Here is an 18,750-nt window from a genome sequence, read left to right as displayed (position 1 = left end):
CACACCTGACAACACCACGGCCACACACCTGACTGCACTCTGGACATGTGTGTTGTGTATTATCTCACCAGCAAGACACCTAAACTACTACTAGAACAGTATATTTAAATTCCATCTGAATCGCAAACACGAGATGTTTCTATGATAAAATATTGAAGCCGTACAATAGAACAGAACCCCAAAGAGAAGCACCACTAAGGAGACCAAGAGAACAGGGGCAGAAGTGACGTACTCACCATTGAAATTGAAATAAGTTTATTGAGGTAAAATACACACAAAGGGATGAGGTAGCTCAAGCTATTCTCACCCCGTTCAGTACATCGTGTTAATATATACATATACACACATTACAAGCAATAAACGTATTACCGAACATTCTGGCGTACTCACCAGCGAAGGGAACGTCGCTCTTGATCTCCTCAATGTGGTCTGTGGAGAGACTCTTGTCTGAGAGTGAGGCGGACACGGATGAGAGTGAAGCAGATGACCCGCCACAGGGATCCACAGCTAACACCTCCTCAGGCTCCGTCTCCGTCTCTATGTCCCTGCACGGCCGCTTTTCCTGCTGGGAATACATAGGTGTTTGCGTTAATAGTGGCTTCAGGCATTGTATGTACTAGCTCTAATCTAGAAGTTCATCAAAATCTGTATCACCCCTTGTATGTACTTTACCTAAATAAACATTTGATTTAATTCTCCTCTGGGAGGAGGAGGCCACGGTAGGTAAGGGCTATGTTAATGTGGGGAACTCAAAAGGTATCGTGTTTATTAGGGATCTTAAGGTTAACAAATTACGTCAAATGTAAAGTGATTTGGCCATGTTAAGTCTGTCGATTATTACCGTGTTGTCCGTCTGGGTATCTGTGGCTGTGGTAGAAATTGTTATTTTTTTTATTAAGCCATTCCTACAGGCCACAGATATCGTGACCAACGGCGCCAAAAAAAATAGATATAGATAGATATTGCTGTATCGATCGATACAGCAAATTTAGGAGATTATACATAGCATAATCACTTGATACCAAACACACTTTATTGTTAACAGCCAACTTAAACTGGCTGTTGATAATAGTTAAACGTTACCATTTATAAGACTAAGACACAACGTTGTTGACCAGACCACACACTAGAGAGTGAAGGGACGACGACGTTGTTTCGGTCCGTCCTGGACCATTCTCAAGTTGATTGGACATGAAGACATAGAAGGAATTAGCTGGAAACAAGAAATCGTGCAAGACATCTCCATCCATACACTTTCAAGAGCGGGTACGTCAAAGGACTCGAACCTTTGAACTCGAACCCAAGAATGTTACAAAAAGCGCGCCACAGGTAAGAGAAGGGGTAGTTACTGTCAGGGTGGTGTACCCTCCTGTCCACACTACCACCCCTCACTCTCTCCACAACCACAGCAACCACCCCTCACTCTCTCCACAACCACAACCCCCACCCTCACTCTCTCCACAACAACCACCCTCACTCTCTCCACAACCACAACAACCACCCCTCACTCTCTCCACAACCACAACAACCACCCCTCACTCTCCACAACCACAACAACCACCCCTCACTCTCTCCACAACCACAACAACCACCCCTCACTCTCTCCACAACCACAACAACCACCCTCACTCTCTCCACAACCACAGCAACCACCCTCACTCTCTCCACAACCACAGCAACCACCCCTCACACTCTCCACAACCACAGCAACCACCCTCACTCTCTCCACAACCACAACAACCACCCTCACTCTCTCCACAACCACAGCAACCACCCCTCACTCTCTCCACAACCACAACAACCACCCTCACTCTCTCCACAACCACAACAACCACCCTCACTCTCTCCACAACCACAACCCCCACCCTCACTCTCTCCACAACCACAACAACCACCCTCACTCTCTCCACAACCACAACAACCACCCCTCACTCTCTCCACAACCACAACCCCCACCCTCACTCTCTCCACAACCACAACAACCACCCCTCACTCTCTCTCCACAACCACAACAACCACCCTCACTCTCTCCACAACCACAACAACCACCCTCACTCTCTCCACAACCACAGCAACCACCCTCACTCTCTCCACAACCACAGCAACCACCCCTCACACTCTCCACAACCACAGCAACCACCCTCACTCTCTCCACAACCACAACAACCACCCCTCACTCTCTCTCCACAACCACAACCCCCACCCTCACTCTCTCCACAACCACAACCCCCACCCTCACTCTCTCCACAACCACAACCCCCACCCTCACTCTCTCCACAACCACAACCCCCACCCTCACTCTCTCCACAACCACAACAACCACCCCACACTCTCTCCCACAACCAGGAGAGGGGCGAAAGGCAGCCAGGGGGAAGGAGACACAGGCCAAGAGGATGGCAGCCAGGCAGGCAGCTGAAGCCACGTGACCTGCCATACAAGCAGGCATTAAGCTGCCACCTGTCTCGCCCTGCTAGCGGAAGAGGGGCTTCATGCGTAGCCTGGATGTGGCGCAGTGAAGGGGGGGGAGGGTGCGTAGCCTGGATGTGGCGCAGTGAAGGGGGGGGAGGGGTGCGTGGCACTGCGCCACAGTCAGGGAAGGAGCCAAGGCTTATTTTTACAAAGAAAAGGATGGAGAAGGTTAGGAAAGATATTTGGTGCCTATAGGATAAAGGTAATTATGTTTTTCTTGATTATTTTCTACCCCAGACGTGGCTACACATTTACAATGCTAACCAGCTTACATACATTTGGTTGAACAATCAACCACCGAAGGTGATTTGTAGTGAGTTGACCAGACCACACACTAGAAGATGAAGGGACGACGACGTTTCGGTCCGTCCTGGACCATTCTCAAGTCGATTGTGAGACTTGAAAATGGTCCAGGACGGACCGAAACGTCGTCGTCCCTTCACCTTCTAGTGTGTGGTCTGGTCAACTTACTTTAGCCACGTTATTGTGACTCATCACCTGAATGTGATTGTAGTGATTTTGAAGTTTTTATCTAACCTACTTACATACATACGTACATTGACGTCTGTGGTACATACACAGCGTTCAAGGTACGTTCTTTAATATGATTAATGCGCGTTTACAAAGGTGAAATGCAATTCTAACTAGCTTACACACTCACACCTGAACTACAGAGGGGTGATTAAGGTGCTCTTACAAGCTCACGTCGTAGTTACATCACATAACTAAAGCATTACACAGTCAATCTTGGGTACAAGTTCTGTATCTATAAGTTATCTTAAGATGATTTCAGGGGGTTAGCGTCCCCGCGGCCCGGTCCTAAACCAGTATATCAGCAAGTGTTCCAGTATTCACACAGTACTTACAGAACTGTGTGTGGGGGGGGGAGGTCTCCCTAACAAGGGGTTAATAACCTTGTATGACCGATACTTAACCCAAGCAACCATATTCCCTACATCCTACTACGGTGACAGGTGGAAGGTGTCATAAGATCTGAAGACACGTTGAGAGTTACTGGGACGAGCCACTCATCTATCTACTCAACGGCCAGGGATAACGACTTGAGTGACACATGACAAATGGTGCCACAAGGCGGGTTTTCCCAGAGATAGGCGACGGCTCCTGCGCCACCTGAGGCGCGGCGCCCGCCATGTTCCCGCCAAGACGAAGACACCATCGCTCACAGCCCGCCAAAAGGTACAACCGCTTATTATCATCACTTCTGGGCGGGAAGGATTACCCTCCTTCCCCTCTAAGGCCATTAAAGAACTCAAGGGAACATAGCAGATGCCAACACCAACAGCAGCAGAGATCAGCAGCAGAGTGCGATGATGGTAAGCCCCGCTGATGGAGACGTTTCAGGGCAGCAGAGGACCGGTTTTCAGGACCAGAGGACCGGTTTTCAGGACCAGAGGACCGGTTTTCAGGACCAGAGGACCGGTTTTCAGGACCAGAGGACGGGACATCAACGTACGAGAGCAGTTCAAAACCTGCACCGGCATTACGAGAAGACACTTAAGGCTATTACCAGATATACGAGAGATGACCTCTGAAGACAACATGAGACATGATCACTGTGTACAAGATACTGAGAGGATAGAGAAGTGGACAAAGACAGTCTTTTCCAAGAGAGAGACAAGAGAACAAGGGGGAAAAAGGTAGAAGATGGAAACCAGAAACGAGTTAAGAGATATGTAAGAGAATAGTTATCCGTCGAGGAATGAGCTTCAACCAGAGGTGCTTGAAGCACAACTGTGCACAGTTTCCAGAACAAGTGTAACAGTTGTGCAATGTAAGGAGGTAAAAATGCACCAGGAACACTAGCCAAGAGGCGGAGCTCAACAGGTAGATCTCACCCCCCACAACACACACACACACACACACACACACACACACACACACACACACACACACACACACACACACACACACACACACACACAGAACCAGTCATGCATCACCGGAAATCCACTTATCATTCGTTTATTTATCAAAGGTAAACAGCGGTCCACACAGTGCTCGTCAGGTATCAAATACCCACCACAATACACCTAGTAATTGACACCCCCCCCCCCCCACCCACACACACACACACACCCCACCCACCCACACACACACCCCACCCACCCACACACACCCACACACACACACACACACACACACACATCACACATTGAGTGTGGAGGTGGGAGGGGGGCGAGGGGATAGAGCAGGAGGGTGAGAATACTGAGTTTCACTTACCAGAATGCTGTTTAAACTGACCCATGTGTAATGAATGGATTGACGAATCAACTTTACCTGTGTCTGTGTACACAGAGGGTGAACCCTAGCTCCAGGGCCCCCACCACCGATTATACTTGATGCTTTCCAACGGTCTAATGAAGCTTTCAGGTCTTGTTTTAAAAGCGTTCCTCCCCCCTGTTTACCTCCAGTACTTAATGAGAGGATTGCCTTACGGTGCTTCAACGTTTGTGTTTACAGGTGGTTACTGTCTCCCCTTGTCTGCCTTCCTTCACACGGAAAAGAACTCTCTCTATTCCTCTCGGTATCTTACACTTCGTGGTCATGTCACCTCTCGTACATCTCTTCTAGTGTAGTTAGATAAAGGTTGCGGTGTGACTTCTCGCTAGTGCATACATACTGTCCCGGGTTCGGTCTCGGACCCCCAGGAAGCAGCCCGTGACAGCTGACTAACACCCAGGTACCTATTTTACTGCTAGGTAACAGGGGCATAGGGTGAAAGAAACTCTGCCCATTGTATCTCGCCGGCGCCTGGGATCGAACCCGGGACCACAGGATCACAAGTACAGCGTGCTGTCCGCTCGGCCGACCGGCTCCGAGCTTCAGGATAAGCCTGAAACCCGTGGCGTGGGGGGGGGGACCATGAACCAGGGCAGCCAGGATGGGCCAAGCAGACAAGTCAACAGACCTCGTCCATATCATCACTTCCTCTTGTTAACAGCAGACACCGATTCCAGCACCGGAAAAGTGCGTCTGCCTGCGGCGTGCAGTCTGCTGGCCCAAACGAGATTCTTATGCCACCACAGCAGACGGGAGAGAGGAGCAGACTGCCGGTGAATATACTAGTGTCCGTCACCACAGCAGACGAGAGCAGGAGCCACCCTCGGCTGCACAAGAAGAGTGCTCAAGAACCCTCAAATGTAGATATAATAGAGCCCAGTAGGCCCAGGAATCTGTACACCAGGTGATTGACAGTTGAGAGGCGGAACCAAAGCTCAACCCCCGCAAGCACAAATAGGCGAGTACGTCACAGGTTGTGCAAATAACGTACTTGATTTTTTTTTGTTTAGATATGATAAGATAATTATGAGGAAAGAGCACTAAGCCATTACACGACTATATGGCACATGGAAGGGACATGAAGATAGGGATTTAGGAAGGGACATGAAGATAAGGATTTAGGAAGGGACATGAAGATAAGGATTTAGGAAGGGACATGAAGATAAGGATTTAGGAAGGGACATGAAAATAAGGATTTAGGAAGGGATATAAAGATAAGGATTTAGGAAGGGACATGAAGATAAGGATTTAGGAAGGGATATAAAGATAAGGATTTAGGAAGGAATATGAAAATAAGGATTTAGGAAGGGATATAAAGATAAGGATTTAGGAAGGGACATGAAGATAAGGATTTAGGAAGGGATATAAAGATAAGGATTTAGGAAGGGATATGAAAATAAGGATTTAGGAAGGGATATGAAGATAAGGATTTAGGAAGGGATATGAAAATAAGGATTTAGGAAGGGATATAAAGCTAAGGATTTAGGAAGGGATATGAAAATAAGGATTTAGGATAAGACGAAGGATAAGGAATGGTCCCCCAACCACTTAGATAGTCGGGGACTGACTGCCAACCTCCAAAAAAAAGTGAGCGCGTTGTTCTATCGTTCAGTCCAAGTGATTCGATGGTCAAAAATAATATTGAAATCATATATAAATCATTTTGTTGTCGCTACCGTTCATCAGTTTTGTATCGTGTGAACATTGTAACTGAAGACTTTGCCTCCTTTGTTTCAGTATCCTTGGCCAACACTGTTCTGGCTACGGCCTTTGTTACGTCCAATGTAACTGAAGACTTTGCCTCCTTTGTTTCAGTATCCTTGGCCAACACTGTTCTGGCTACGGCCTTTGTTACGTCCAATGTAACTGAAGACTTTGCCTCCTTTGTTTCAGTATCCTTGGCCAACACTGTTCTGGCTACGGCCTTTGTTACGTCCAATGTATTCACCTGTGTCACTATCTCAACTCACCATCTCACCATCAGCTGTGTCACCATCACCATCTCACCATCAGCTGTGTCACCATCTCAACGTTTTATCTTGAGTTTATCTTGAGTTTATCTTGAGATGATTTCGGGGCTTTAGTGTCCCCGCGGCCCGGTCCTCGACCAGGCCTCCACCCCCAGGAAGCAGCCCGTGACAGCTGACTAACTCCCAGGTACCTATTTACTGCTAGGTAACAGGGGCATTCAGGGTGAAAGAAACTTTGCCCATTTGTTTCTGCCTCGTGCGGGAATCGAACCCGCGCCACAGAATTACGAGTCCTGCGCGCTACCCACCAGGCTACCAGGCCCCTAACTAACAACTAACGTTAACGTTACTAACAACTCTGGCATTGTTGGTTCACGTTTACTTAACCTTACGGTACTGCCTGAGTACAATCACTCACTCACTCTTCTTCACAACCAGTACTTCCAGTACTGCCACTCACTCCCCTCCCCCTCCCCCCCCCATGGACCAACTGGTCAACTTGTTCACTTCCCTCAGCTTAGCTAAGGCATTAACTAAGCTAAGGGAAGCTAAGCTAAGTTAATGCCTTAGTTCTATTAGCACCTCCCAAAGATACTATGAAAACATGTATATCGTTGGCTTGCTTGCAATGTATGACACACACATATACGACTCAGTTTAACAAGACAAATAAGGGGTCCCTCATATGTGTATGTATATATGTATACGTATGTACATGTATGCATGAGTATGTGTATATGTATATATAACATTAATAATTTTGTAACTAGCGTCAAAAGATTGTTATTTTCTTAGCTAAACGAACTAGAGGGTTCAGTTCCTGAACCGATTATGTGCCTCTGTAATCCTTGACACCACCGCCCACGGGATGGGTATGGGGTGCATAATAAAGAAAGTGAATCACATGGGACAATATGCCTTCTGCACTCCAGTCTTATGTTCTTCTACGGTGGTATATACCCCTCCAAGGCAATGTAGCGTATTTGTTATATATACATATTATTCAAATCTTGAACCAAGACTATTTGACGGTGATTGTAGTTAAGAACTTGGGTCGTAAATCATCAACGAAGATCCCGCTGGGACGAAGATCCCGCTGGGACGAAGACCCCGCTGGGACGAAGACCCCGCTGGGACGAAGATCCCGCTGGGACGAAGACCCCGCTGGGACGAAGATCCCGCTGGGACGAAGACCCCGCTGGGACGAAGATCCCGCTGGGACGAAGACCCCGCTGGGACGAAGACCCCGCTGGGACGAAGATCCCACTGGGACGAAGACCCCCACTGGGACGAAGATCCCACTGGGACGAAGATCCCGCTGGGACGAAGATCCCGCTGGGACGAAGACCCCGCTGGGACGAAAACCCCGCTGGGACGAAGATCCCGCTAGGACGAAGACCCCGCTGGGACGAAGACCCCGCTGGGACGAAGACCCCGCTGGGACGAAGACCCCGCTGGGACGAAGACCCCGCTGGGACGAAGACCCCGCTGGAACGAAGATCCCGCTGGGACGAAGACCCCGCTGGGACGAAGATCCCGCTGGGACGAAGACCCCGCTGGGACGAAGACCCCGCTGGGACGTCTCCACTCAGCAGGGACTTAAGGGCAGTAACTCGTCACAATAGACCGGTTGCCTTATCTTTAAGTATGTTTAAGGTAATATTCTCTGGACACACGTGCAGCGTGCGGGCTGACTCAGACGTCAACCTTGGGGTTATCTTGTGGTTATCTTGAGATGATGTCGGGGCTTTAGTGTCCCCGCGGCCCGGTCCTCGACCTGGCCTCTTTTTTTTTGTTATACACCCCCAAGAAGCAGCCCGTAGCAGCTGTCTAACTCCCAGGTACCTATTTACTGTTAGGTAACAGGGGCATCAGAGTGAATAGAATCATTTTTGCCCATTTGTTTCCGCCTCCACCGGGGATCGAACCCGGAACCACAGGACTACGAATCCGAAGCGCTGTAAACCCAGCTGTCAGGGACTGTCACTTGTCCTGCACAGGTGGGAGCCACAATCTATATGAGCCTACAGGAACTGAAATACCTTATCTAAGCCTGCATGCGTCACCCCTTTGTCACTTCCCCTGATTATCTTCACCTCAAGGGACCTCGAGTGGCACTTGAACTACTAACGGTCCCTCTAAGGGGTAGTGACTCCACCGACGGCGCTACTCTATACCGAATGTAATCTGAAGTAATTCATCTTACTATTAATTCAGGGAGCCGGTCGGCCGAGCGGGCAGCACGCTGAACTTGTAATCCCGTGGTCCTGGGTTCGATCCCAGGCGCCGGCGAGAAACAACGGGCAGAGTTTCTTTCACCCTATGCCCCTGCTACCTAGCAGTAAAATAGGTATCTGGGTGTTAGTCAGCTGTCACGGGGTGCTTCCTGGGGGTGGAGGCCTGGTCGAGGACCGGGCCGCGGGGACACTAAAAAGCCCCGAAATCATCTCAAGATAACCTCAAGATAACCAAGATCTTGCATCTCAATGCTCTCCTCGCAAGAGTCTCTGAGGGAAGCTGTGTGTGGAGGCTTCGTGACCCCGCAAGCCGCCCTCTCAAGTAGTGGGTCATATTGTGTACGGTGTGCTCCCACTACCCCACCCACATGCCCATCCCACCCACACGCCCATCCCACACCCACACGCCCATCCCACACCCACATGCCCATCCCACACCCACATGCCCATCCCACACCCACATGCCCATCCCACACCCACATGCCCATCCCACACACTCCAACAGCCACCCACACCATCGGGTCCAGGAGTCAGCTGTCATCAGCAACACTTCCCTCCACACGACAGGAAGTACACTAGCGGGAACTAGGAAGGAGTGAGAGACACTAGCAGGAACTAGGAAGGGGGTGAGAGACACTAGCAGGAACTAGGAAGGGGGTGAGAGACACTAGCAGGAACTAGAAACGTCTGAGAGATAACTAAGATTCAAGGAATCTTAAACCTGACATAGTCAATCCACAGCTTAACTTTGACGTCACGGCAGGCTGACCGAACATGTCACTATGAGTGACAGTGAGTGACCAAACGTGACGGCACTATACACCTCTCACGACCACGTTCGTGTATGCGTCATATCCAGATTCAAGCTTTAATTCGGCTTATGCTGCCAGGGGAAAATGAAAGCTGTACATTTTCCAGGTCAACACTTTCACCAGTTTCGTAATGTGTCGATGGTCTACCGTTATGTTTCTGTTTAGACAGGGGGGGGGGGGGTGCTGGCCTTCCCCGTTGTTTGATCTCTCCTGTTGCCTGGCCCCTCCCGTTGTTTGACCTCTCCCGTTGCCTGATATCAAGATGACCTCTTGGGTCTTCTGATTCATCTGTTGGTCGCCTCATCCACAGTAGGCAGGTCACACCTACTGTGACACATCTGCACGGTCCTTCCCCTACTGTGACATACCTGCACGCCCATCCCCCCACCCCCTAAGGTGACACACCTGTAGACACACGACAACAGTCTTGTGTGAGAGAGAGAGAGAGAGGGAGGGACGCAGAGACCTAACCGGAGTATACATCAGCTTGGCACTGTGCTGTGGGGTCAAGACCCACACTTTACGTACACAAGTGTGTGTGTGTGGGGGGGGGGGAAGGGTGTACACAACACGAGTACACACACACACATCTGTGGCATGAGGTCATACCTCAGCATCATACCACATGTGGAGCCTTGCTTGCTTCCCTACACACTTACACACACACATACAGGGCACTGGTGGCTGAGTGGACAGCACGCTGGATACGTATTCCTGTGGTCCAGGGTTCGGTTCCCGGCGCCGGCGGAAACAGACGGGTAGAGTTTCTTTCATTCTGATGCCCCCTGTTACCTAGCAGTAAATAGGTACCTGGGAGTTAGACAGCTGTTACGGGCTGCTTCCTGGGTGTGTGTGTGTGGTGTGTGTGTGTGTGTGTTAGAAAGACATAAGAATGACAAATATGTAGTCGACATAAGATAAAAATTAAATGGGTTATAAAGGCGGGGTCCAAGAGCTAATAGCTCGATTCTGCAGATACAAATAATAAACACACCCACGCACGTCTGAGCCAGAGCACCACTCTACAAGAATCTTCTTAAACTTGAGTGACGATTTTGCAATTAATCAACTGCATAGAACGATCTAACAATATTACACACAGAAATCACAATAGCCACATAAGGGCTATAGCAAATAGCACATAGCAAATCACATAAGGGGCATAACTGGCAAACCCCTCACAGTGTTCAAGAGAGAACTGGATAAGCACCTCCAAAGGATACCTGATCAACCAGGCTGTGACTCATACGTCAGGCTGCGAGCAGCCGCGTCTAACAGCCTGGTTGATCAGTCCAGCAACCAGGAGGCCTGGTCGACGACCGGGCCGCGGGGACACTAAGCCCCGGAAGCACCTCAAGGTAAGGTAAGGTAGCCTGATGCATCAATGAACAAATCCACAAGGGCCGTGACGAGGATTCGAACCTGCGTCCGAGAGCATCCCAGACGCTGCCTTAATCGACTCAGCTACGACATGGTCATGTATCTCAGTCGATTAAGGCAGCGTCTGGGATGCTCTCGGACGTAGGTTCGAATCCTCGTCACGGCCCTTGTGGATTTGTTTAAGAAATAATATATTATGAACGATATCCACAATGAAGAAATAATTATGTTTCGACAACTACTCTGACCACAGCCTTACAAACCACCGTCTTGGGGTGGAGGGTAGGGCGACGGTCTCGCTTCATGCAGGTCGGCGTTCAATCCCCCGACCGTCCACACAAGTGGTTGGGCACCATTCCTTTCCCCCCGTCTCATCCCACATCGTTATCCTGACCCCTTCCCAGTGCTATATAGTAATGGCTTGGCGCTTTTTCCCGATAGCTCCCTTCCCGTTGTTGAAAACCGTCCTAGGTAGTATTAGATAGCGATTGTTATCCTTGCTAAACATTAAATAGACACGTGGCTAGTCACCTCACACCCGAGGGCTGGGATAGTTATCGTAAATCTGGGCTAGGATAGTTATCGTAAATCTGGGCTAGGATAGTTGTCGTAAATCTGGGCTAGGATAGTTATCGTAAATTTGGGCTAGCATAGTTATCGTAAATTTGGGCTAGCATAGTTATCGTAAATTTGGGCTAGCATAGTTATCGTAAATCTGGACTAGGATAGTTATCGTAAAACTATCAATTAGGCCAACACATGTAAACATAAATTGAGCCCAATTGTTTAATAATCAAAGCTAACCCTTCACCACCCATTCCCCCCTTCCGTCCGGTCCCCTCTCTTAAGTGCGTCTCTTAAGTGCGTCTCTTAAGTGGCCTATTAGCATCGGGTGCTGTCCTAAATAACAATGTACATTATGAGCTGTCAAGGGTGTTCAGCTTTATGTAAATAAATGGAATTTATCATACACGAGTTTTTGGAATCATTTAGTTTTTTTGTGTTTTATCTAACCCGAGTTGCTTCCATAAATGGTTCAGTGATGGTGTGTGTTGTATATATCTAATCTGGTCTTGTTCAAATACATTTTGGTAGTGAATTCATTGCAAAAGTCAAGTAACTGCTGATTGATACTGCTCAATGTGCTTGTTGCAAGACCTGCCCCCCCTTCCCATCTTCATAACTTTGCACAAGTTTGGATTGAACTCTAGCAACCATTTGTTAGCCCACTTCTGAAGTTTGTCAAATTCATCCGGTAACTTGCTGCAGTCCTCCTCTGTTTTTAGACTCGCCATCAGCTTTTTCCTCGACCGCAAACCTTGCCATGTACCACCTCGGTCAAGTCAGTTACATGAATTAGGAATAGCTATCCAGAACCGTTCCTTAGGCGCCTTCACTTGTTGCCTTTCTACAAGTCGAAAGGTTTTGTCTGATTCTCCATCTTGTTCACCAGTCTTCTATAGGAAACTGTGTAATTCTTGTTTAATCTAAGGGAAATAGTCGAAGTATTCTTTGTCTTCCTGTCTTTTTAATAACCTTGTCATAAGGTTGTGAACAATGTTGCTACATAGATTATCGTTCCTGGGTGTTCAATTACTCTCAACCGGATTAGTTATCCACTTTACACACTTGTCAGCGACGCTGGTCTGGAGTTCAGTGTGTCTCGCTGTCACACACAGGGTGACAGAGGCAGTGTGTGGTGCGTGCCTCGCTGTCACACACAGGGTGACAGAGGCAGTGTGTGGTGCCTGTCTCGCTGTCACACACAGGGTGACAGAGGCAGTGTGTGGGGCTTGTCTCGCTGTCACACACAGGGTGACAAAGGCAGGGTGACAATGGATCAAGACACCTGAAGATGCAGGATGGAGATACCTGATGCCAATAGGTAAATAACCTCATTAATAGTCGAGCATTGAATCAATTCCGACGTGTACCACCCCACGTACCACCACCACCACACCTACCACCACCCCACGTACAACTACCACTCCTACCACCATCACTCCTACCACCATCACTCGAAACTGGACCTTATAACCCCCAGAGGAAGAAGAAGAAGAAACAGAGGACATAATCCCAACATACAAGATACCGAGTGAAATAGCAAAGATGAACAAAAACACTTCAAAATGGAGAGAAAGTGGGAGGAGAGGAAATAGTGGAAGCTGGAAATGCAAACGACTTGAAGAAATGTAAGGAAATGCTCGAACACAGTACGAAAAAGCTAAGAACTTCACTACACAGTGTGGTAACCCCTACACCACACAGTGTGGTAACCCCTACACCACACAGTGTGGTGACCCTGCCCTACACTGTGTGGTACAGGATCACCACACAGTGTGGTGACCCTGCCCTACACTGTGTGGTACAGGATCACCACACAGTGTAGTGACCCCTACACCACACTGTGTGGTGACCCTGCCCTACACAGTGTGGTACAGGATCACCACACAGTGTGGTGACCCTGCCCTACACTGTGTGGTACAGGATCACCACACAGTGTAGTGACCCCTACACCACACTGTGTGGTGACCCTGCCATACACAGTGTGGTACAGGATCACCACACAGTGTGGTGACCCTGCCCTACACTGTGTGGTACAGGATCACCACACAGTGTAGGGCATCAAGGCACGCCGCCACAGCCGCCTTCTACACTTACATTAGTATTCACAGTGATCAACTATACACTAGTGGCTTTATTCACTACACTGGCACGTGATGCATGTGAAGATAAGAGGGAAGAGGGGAGGGAGGAGGGAGGGAGGGGAGGGAGGGAGGGGTAGGCAGGAGAAAGAAGAGGGGGACCAGAGGAGGAATGAGGGAGGGAGGGAGGGAGAGAATTATATCCACAAATCTTTTTTTCTACCAGGTTCATCCACTCAACATGCTGGAGTTGCCTAAGATGGCCCCCCTCCCAGCCTTTACAGCCCCCACTCCCCCAGCCCTGACAGCCCCGCAACACAGCCCTGATAGACCCCAGCCCTGACAGCCCCCCAACACAGCCCTGATAGACCCCAGCCCTGACAGGCCCGCAACACAGCCCTGATAGACCCCAGCCCCGACAGGCCCGCAACACAGCCCTGATAGACCCCAGCCCCGACAGGCCCGCAACACAGCCCTGATAGACCCCAGCCCCGACAGCCCCGCAACACAGCCCTGATAGACCCCAGCCCTGACAGGCCCGCAACACAGCCCTGATAGACCCCAGCCCCGACAGGCCCGCAACACAGCCCTGATAGACCCCAGCCCCGACAGGCCCGCAACACAGCCCTGATAGACCCCAGCCCCGACAGGCCCGCAACACAGCCCTGATAGACCCCAGCCCCGACAGGCCCGCAACACAGCCCTGATAGACCCCAGCCCCGACAGGCCCGCAACACAGCCCTGATAGACCCCAGCCCCGACAGGCCCGCAACACAGCCCTGATAGACCCCAGCCCCGACAGGCCCGCAACACAGCCCTGATAGACCCCAGCCCCGACAGGCCCGCAACACAGCCCTGATAGACCCCAGCCCCGACAGGCCCGCAACACAGCCCTGATAGACCCCAGCCCCGACAGGCCCGCAACACAGCCCTGATAGACCCCAGCCCCGACAGGCCCGCAACACAGCCCTGATAGACCCCAGCCCCGACAGGCCCGCAACACAGCCCTGATAGACCCCAGCCCCGACAGGCCCGCAACACAGCCCTGATAGACCCCAGCCCCGACAGGCCCGCAACACAGCCCTGATAGACCCCAGCCCCGACAGCCCCGCAACACAGCCCTGATAGACCCCAGCCCCGACAGGCCCGCAACACAGCCCTGATAGACCCCAGCCCCGACAGGCCCGCAACACAGCCCTGATAGACCCCAGCCCCGACAGGCCCGCAACACAGCCCTGATAGACCCCAGCCCCGACAGGCCCGCAACACAGCCCTGATAGACCCCAGCCCCGACAGGCCCGCAACACAGCCCTGATAGACCCCAGCCCCGACAGGCCCGCAACACAGCCCTGATAGACCCCAGCCCCGACAGGCCCGCAACACAGCCCTGATAGACCCCAGCCCCGACAGGCCCGCAACACAGCCCTGATAGACCCCAGCCCCGACAGGCCCGCAACACAGCCCTGATAGACCCCAGCCCCGACAGGCCCGCAACACAGCCCTGATAGACCCCAGCCCCGACAGCCCCGCAACACAGCCCCTCCTGGCTAAAAACCAAACATGTGATCAACTACAATTAATAAAAGTCGAACTTCCTGCCATACCATGACAATGAAGAGTTGAAACACAACTAATTATCGTACAAGGGGAACTACTCTTCCCCCCCCCCCAACGAGGGGAAGTACTGCCTCCCCCCCCAACGAGGGGAAGTACTGACCCCCCCCCCAACGAGGGGAAGTACTGTCTCCCCCCCCACCTCCCCTGAAGGGACGTACCACTACGCTAAACCCCGAGCCGCGTGGACTACTGGCCGGTACGACTGAAGACTTTGCGTCTGGCAGGATAGACGCGCCATCCCCTAATGGTCCAAGGGATTGGGAGTCGCTCCTTTACACTCCCCCCCCCCCCCCCACGTCCCCAGGTCCTGGACATGTTCCTGACACGTGCTACAGTCACACTGGCTTAGTGCTTTCTCCTTAACAACAACCTTACCATCACACACACACACACACTATGCTGTTGTGTGTGTGTGTGTGTGTGTGTGTGTGTGTGTGTGTGTGTGTGTACACCTAGTTGTGCTTGCAGGGGTTAAGCTTTAACTCTCTGGTCCCGCCTCTCAACCGTCAATCAACTGGAATCTATACACCAGTTGATTGACGGCCGAGAGGCGGGACCAAAGAGCCAAAGCTCAACCCCCCCACATGAGTGCGTGAATACAACTAGGTGAATACACCCCTACCATCACAAGTCTCACTACATCCCCACATTTCTCAACTATTTCATTCACCTGCACTTCTCTACATTTTTTTACTCCGCCTACCTACTTGGGCATGGGCCTAAGGCCTACTAAGAGTGGACATACAACACCACTATACATCTTAAAGAAAACTAACATGCGGAAAGTAGAAGCAGTGCAAGATAAGGCGCTAAGGAGAGCAGCAAAATATCGTCCGTCTTATCTAGACAAGCCAAGAGCAGCCTGGGCCAGATTCACGAAGCAGTTACGCAAGCACTTACGAACCTGGGGCCAGATTCACGAAGCAGTTACGCAAGCACTTACGAACCTGGGGCCAGATTCACGAAGCAGTTACGCAAGCACTTACGAACCTGGGGCCAGATTCATGAAGCAGTTACGCAAGCACTTACGAACCTGGGGCCAGATTCACGAAGCAGTTACGCAAGCACTTACGAACCTGGGCCAGATTCACGAAGCAGTTACGCAAGCACTGACGAACCTGGGACCAGATTCACGAAGCAGTTACGCAAGCACTGACGAACCTGTACATCTTTCCTCAATCTTTGGCGGCTTTGTTTACAATTATTAAACAGTTAATGAGCTCCGAGCACCAGGAGGCTGTTTATAACAATAACAACAGTTGATGGGGAACTTATCATGCTTGTAAACTGTTTAATAAATGTAACCAAAGCCGTCAAAGATTGAGGAAAGATGTACACGTTCGTAAGTGCTTGCGTAACTGCTTCGTAAATCTGGCCCCAGGTTCGTCAGTGCTTGCGTAACTGCTTCGTGAATCTGGTCCCAGGTTCGTAAGTGCTTGCGTAACTGCTTTGTGAATCTGGCCCCAGGTTCGTCAGTGCTTGCGTAACTGCTTCGTGAATCTGGCCGCAGGTTCGTCAGTGCTTGCGTAACTGCTTCGTGAATCTGGTCCCAGGTTCGTAAGTGCTTGCGTAACTGCTTCGTGAACCTGCCACCTGGTGAGTTACCCTCTCCATTCTCTACTCCACCAGAAGAAGGCACACAAGCAGCTCTATTCGACCCCCCATCTCTCCTCAGCAGTGCACTGCGTCCACCATCTTGAGGTTATCTTGAGATGATTTCAGGGCTTTAGTGTCCCCGCGGCCCGGTCCTTGACCAGGCCTCCACCCCCAGGAAGCAGCCCGTGACAGCTGACTAACACCCAGGTACCTATTTTACTGCTAGGTAACAAGAGGCATAGGGTGAAAGAAACTCTGCCATTGTTTCTCGCCGGCGTCCGGGATCGAACCCAGGACCACAGGATCACAAGTCCAGCGTGCTGTCCGCTCGGCCGACCGGCTCCCGTACCATACTAAACTACCGTCCACGCCCTAGGCCTACCTCGCTCACGCACGCCCTATAGGCCTAGCTCGTGCAGCCCTCTCTTGGGGGAGGACTTGAGGGACAGCCCTTCTCATCCCCTGACAACCAGGAGCAGTCCCTAAGTGCCGTCCCTCACCAGCCGGAAAGAAGGGCAGCGTAAAGCACCAGGCTGACAGCCGGGGTACTGCTGATGGAGAGGGGGGGCTGGGGGGGGGCGGGGGGACTGGGGGGTGTGGGGGCGTGGACTGGGGGGGGGCCGAGGGGACTGGGGGAGAGACACCGGCGGGTGTGAGTGCCTCTCTATGGCCCTCCCTCATGGCCAGGACAGTGCCACACATGAGGGTCAGTACTCTCCACAACGCCCGGGTGCCAGAGGAGCCAGGACCGGGAGCTGCAGGCTGCTGGAGCCATGACAACTTATCAGGGGGAAAGATGGCGTGGGGAATACTCTGAAGGAAAAGGACAACAGGGGGAAGAACAGAGGACGGAACAGTGAAGATGGAGCCCCAGGGAGGGGGGGGGATGGAAGGGTAAGAGGAGACGGAACTGGACAACAAGTTAAGGAGGTATGAGGCAGGTCATAATGAGGGGTAGGGGCAGACTACCAGAGAGAGAGAGCGAGAGAGAGAGAGAGAGAGAGAGAGAGAGAGAGAGAGAGAGAGAGAGAGAGAGAGAGAGAGAGAGAGAGAGAGAGAGAGAGAGAGAGAGAGAGAGAGACAGAGAGACAGAGAGACAGAGAGAGAGAGAGAGACAGAGAGACAGAGAGACAGAGAGAGAGAGAGAGAGAGAGAGAGAGAGAGAGAGAGAGAGAGAGAGAGAGAGAGAGAGAGAGAGAGAGAGAGAGAGAGAGAGAGAGAGAGAGAGAGCGAGAGCGAGAGAGAGAGAGAGAGAGAGAGAGAGACAGGCTGGAGGATATGATCAGTTAACACTCTGGTCCCTTCCGTTCCTAGTCACCCCTTCCTGCCTTCCCTCCCACCACCCTCTATTCCTCTCCCAGACCACTAATCCCTCCTCCTCCTCCCCTTCCACCTTCTTCCCCCTATTATACCTATCCACCTCCTCCCTATACCATCCTCACCACAACCAGACATTACCAATTCATCCTAAGTCACGCCAGACCGTCTACTTGGACTGGTAGATAGATCGACGGCATCACCTCTTGCAGGCCGACGTTCGATCCTCAATGGTTCAAGTGGTTAAGCACCGGTTCCTTCACTCGTCCTTCATATCCCAACTCCTGGTCTCCATATCCCAGATCCTGGTCTCCATATCCCAGATCCTGGTCTCCATATCCCAGCTCCTGGTCTCCATATCCCAGCTCCTGGTCTCCATATCCCAGCTCCTGGTCTCCATATCCCA

At 51.1% G+C, this 18,750-nt stretch overlaps 1 protein-coding gene and 1 long non-coding RNA gene across 15 annotated transcripts in view; one reads left to right on the top strand and one right to left on the bottom strand.

Moving 5' to 3' along the window:
- LOC138359021 (uncharacterized) overlaps window positions 1-18,750 on the top strand; it is a 246,153-nt gene that overhangs the window by 85,595 nt on the left and 141,808 nt on the right. The gene's annotated exons all lie outside the window — the stretch shown is intronic.
- The window catches only part of LOC123745813 (ankyrin repeat and SAM domain-containing protein 1A), a 166,253-nt gene that overhangs the window by 30,310 nt on the left and 117,193 nt on the right, over window positions 1-18,750 (bottom strand). For 9 of the 14 annotated variants that reach the window (XM_069317617.1, XM_069317615.1, XM_069317619.1 and 6 more), the window contains one exon: window positions 391-565. In XM_069317617.1, the coding sequence (XP_069173718.1) occupies window positions 391-565 (175 nt within the window). The remainder of the gene's footprint in view (window positions 1-390; window positions 566-18,750) is intronic. The other 5 variants (XM_069317616.1, XM_069317620.1, XM_069317624.1 and 2 more) reach the window with 1 other exon arrangement.

This window comes from Procambarus clarkii, chromosome 88 (assembly GCF_040958095.1).
Source record: "Procambarus clarkii isolate CNS0578487 chromosome 88, FALCON_Pclarkii_2.0, whole genome shotgun sequence".
NCBI classification, from domain to species: domain Eukaryota; kingdom Metazoa; phylum Arthropoda; class Malacostraca; order Decapoda; family Cambaridae; genus Procambarus; species Procambarus clarkii.
The sequence above is the reverse complement of the archived record's forward strand: the minus strand, read 5'-3'. Positions and strand labels throughout refer to the sequence as shown.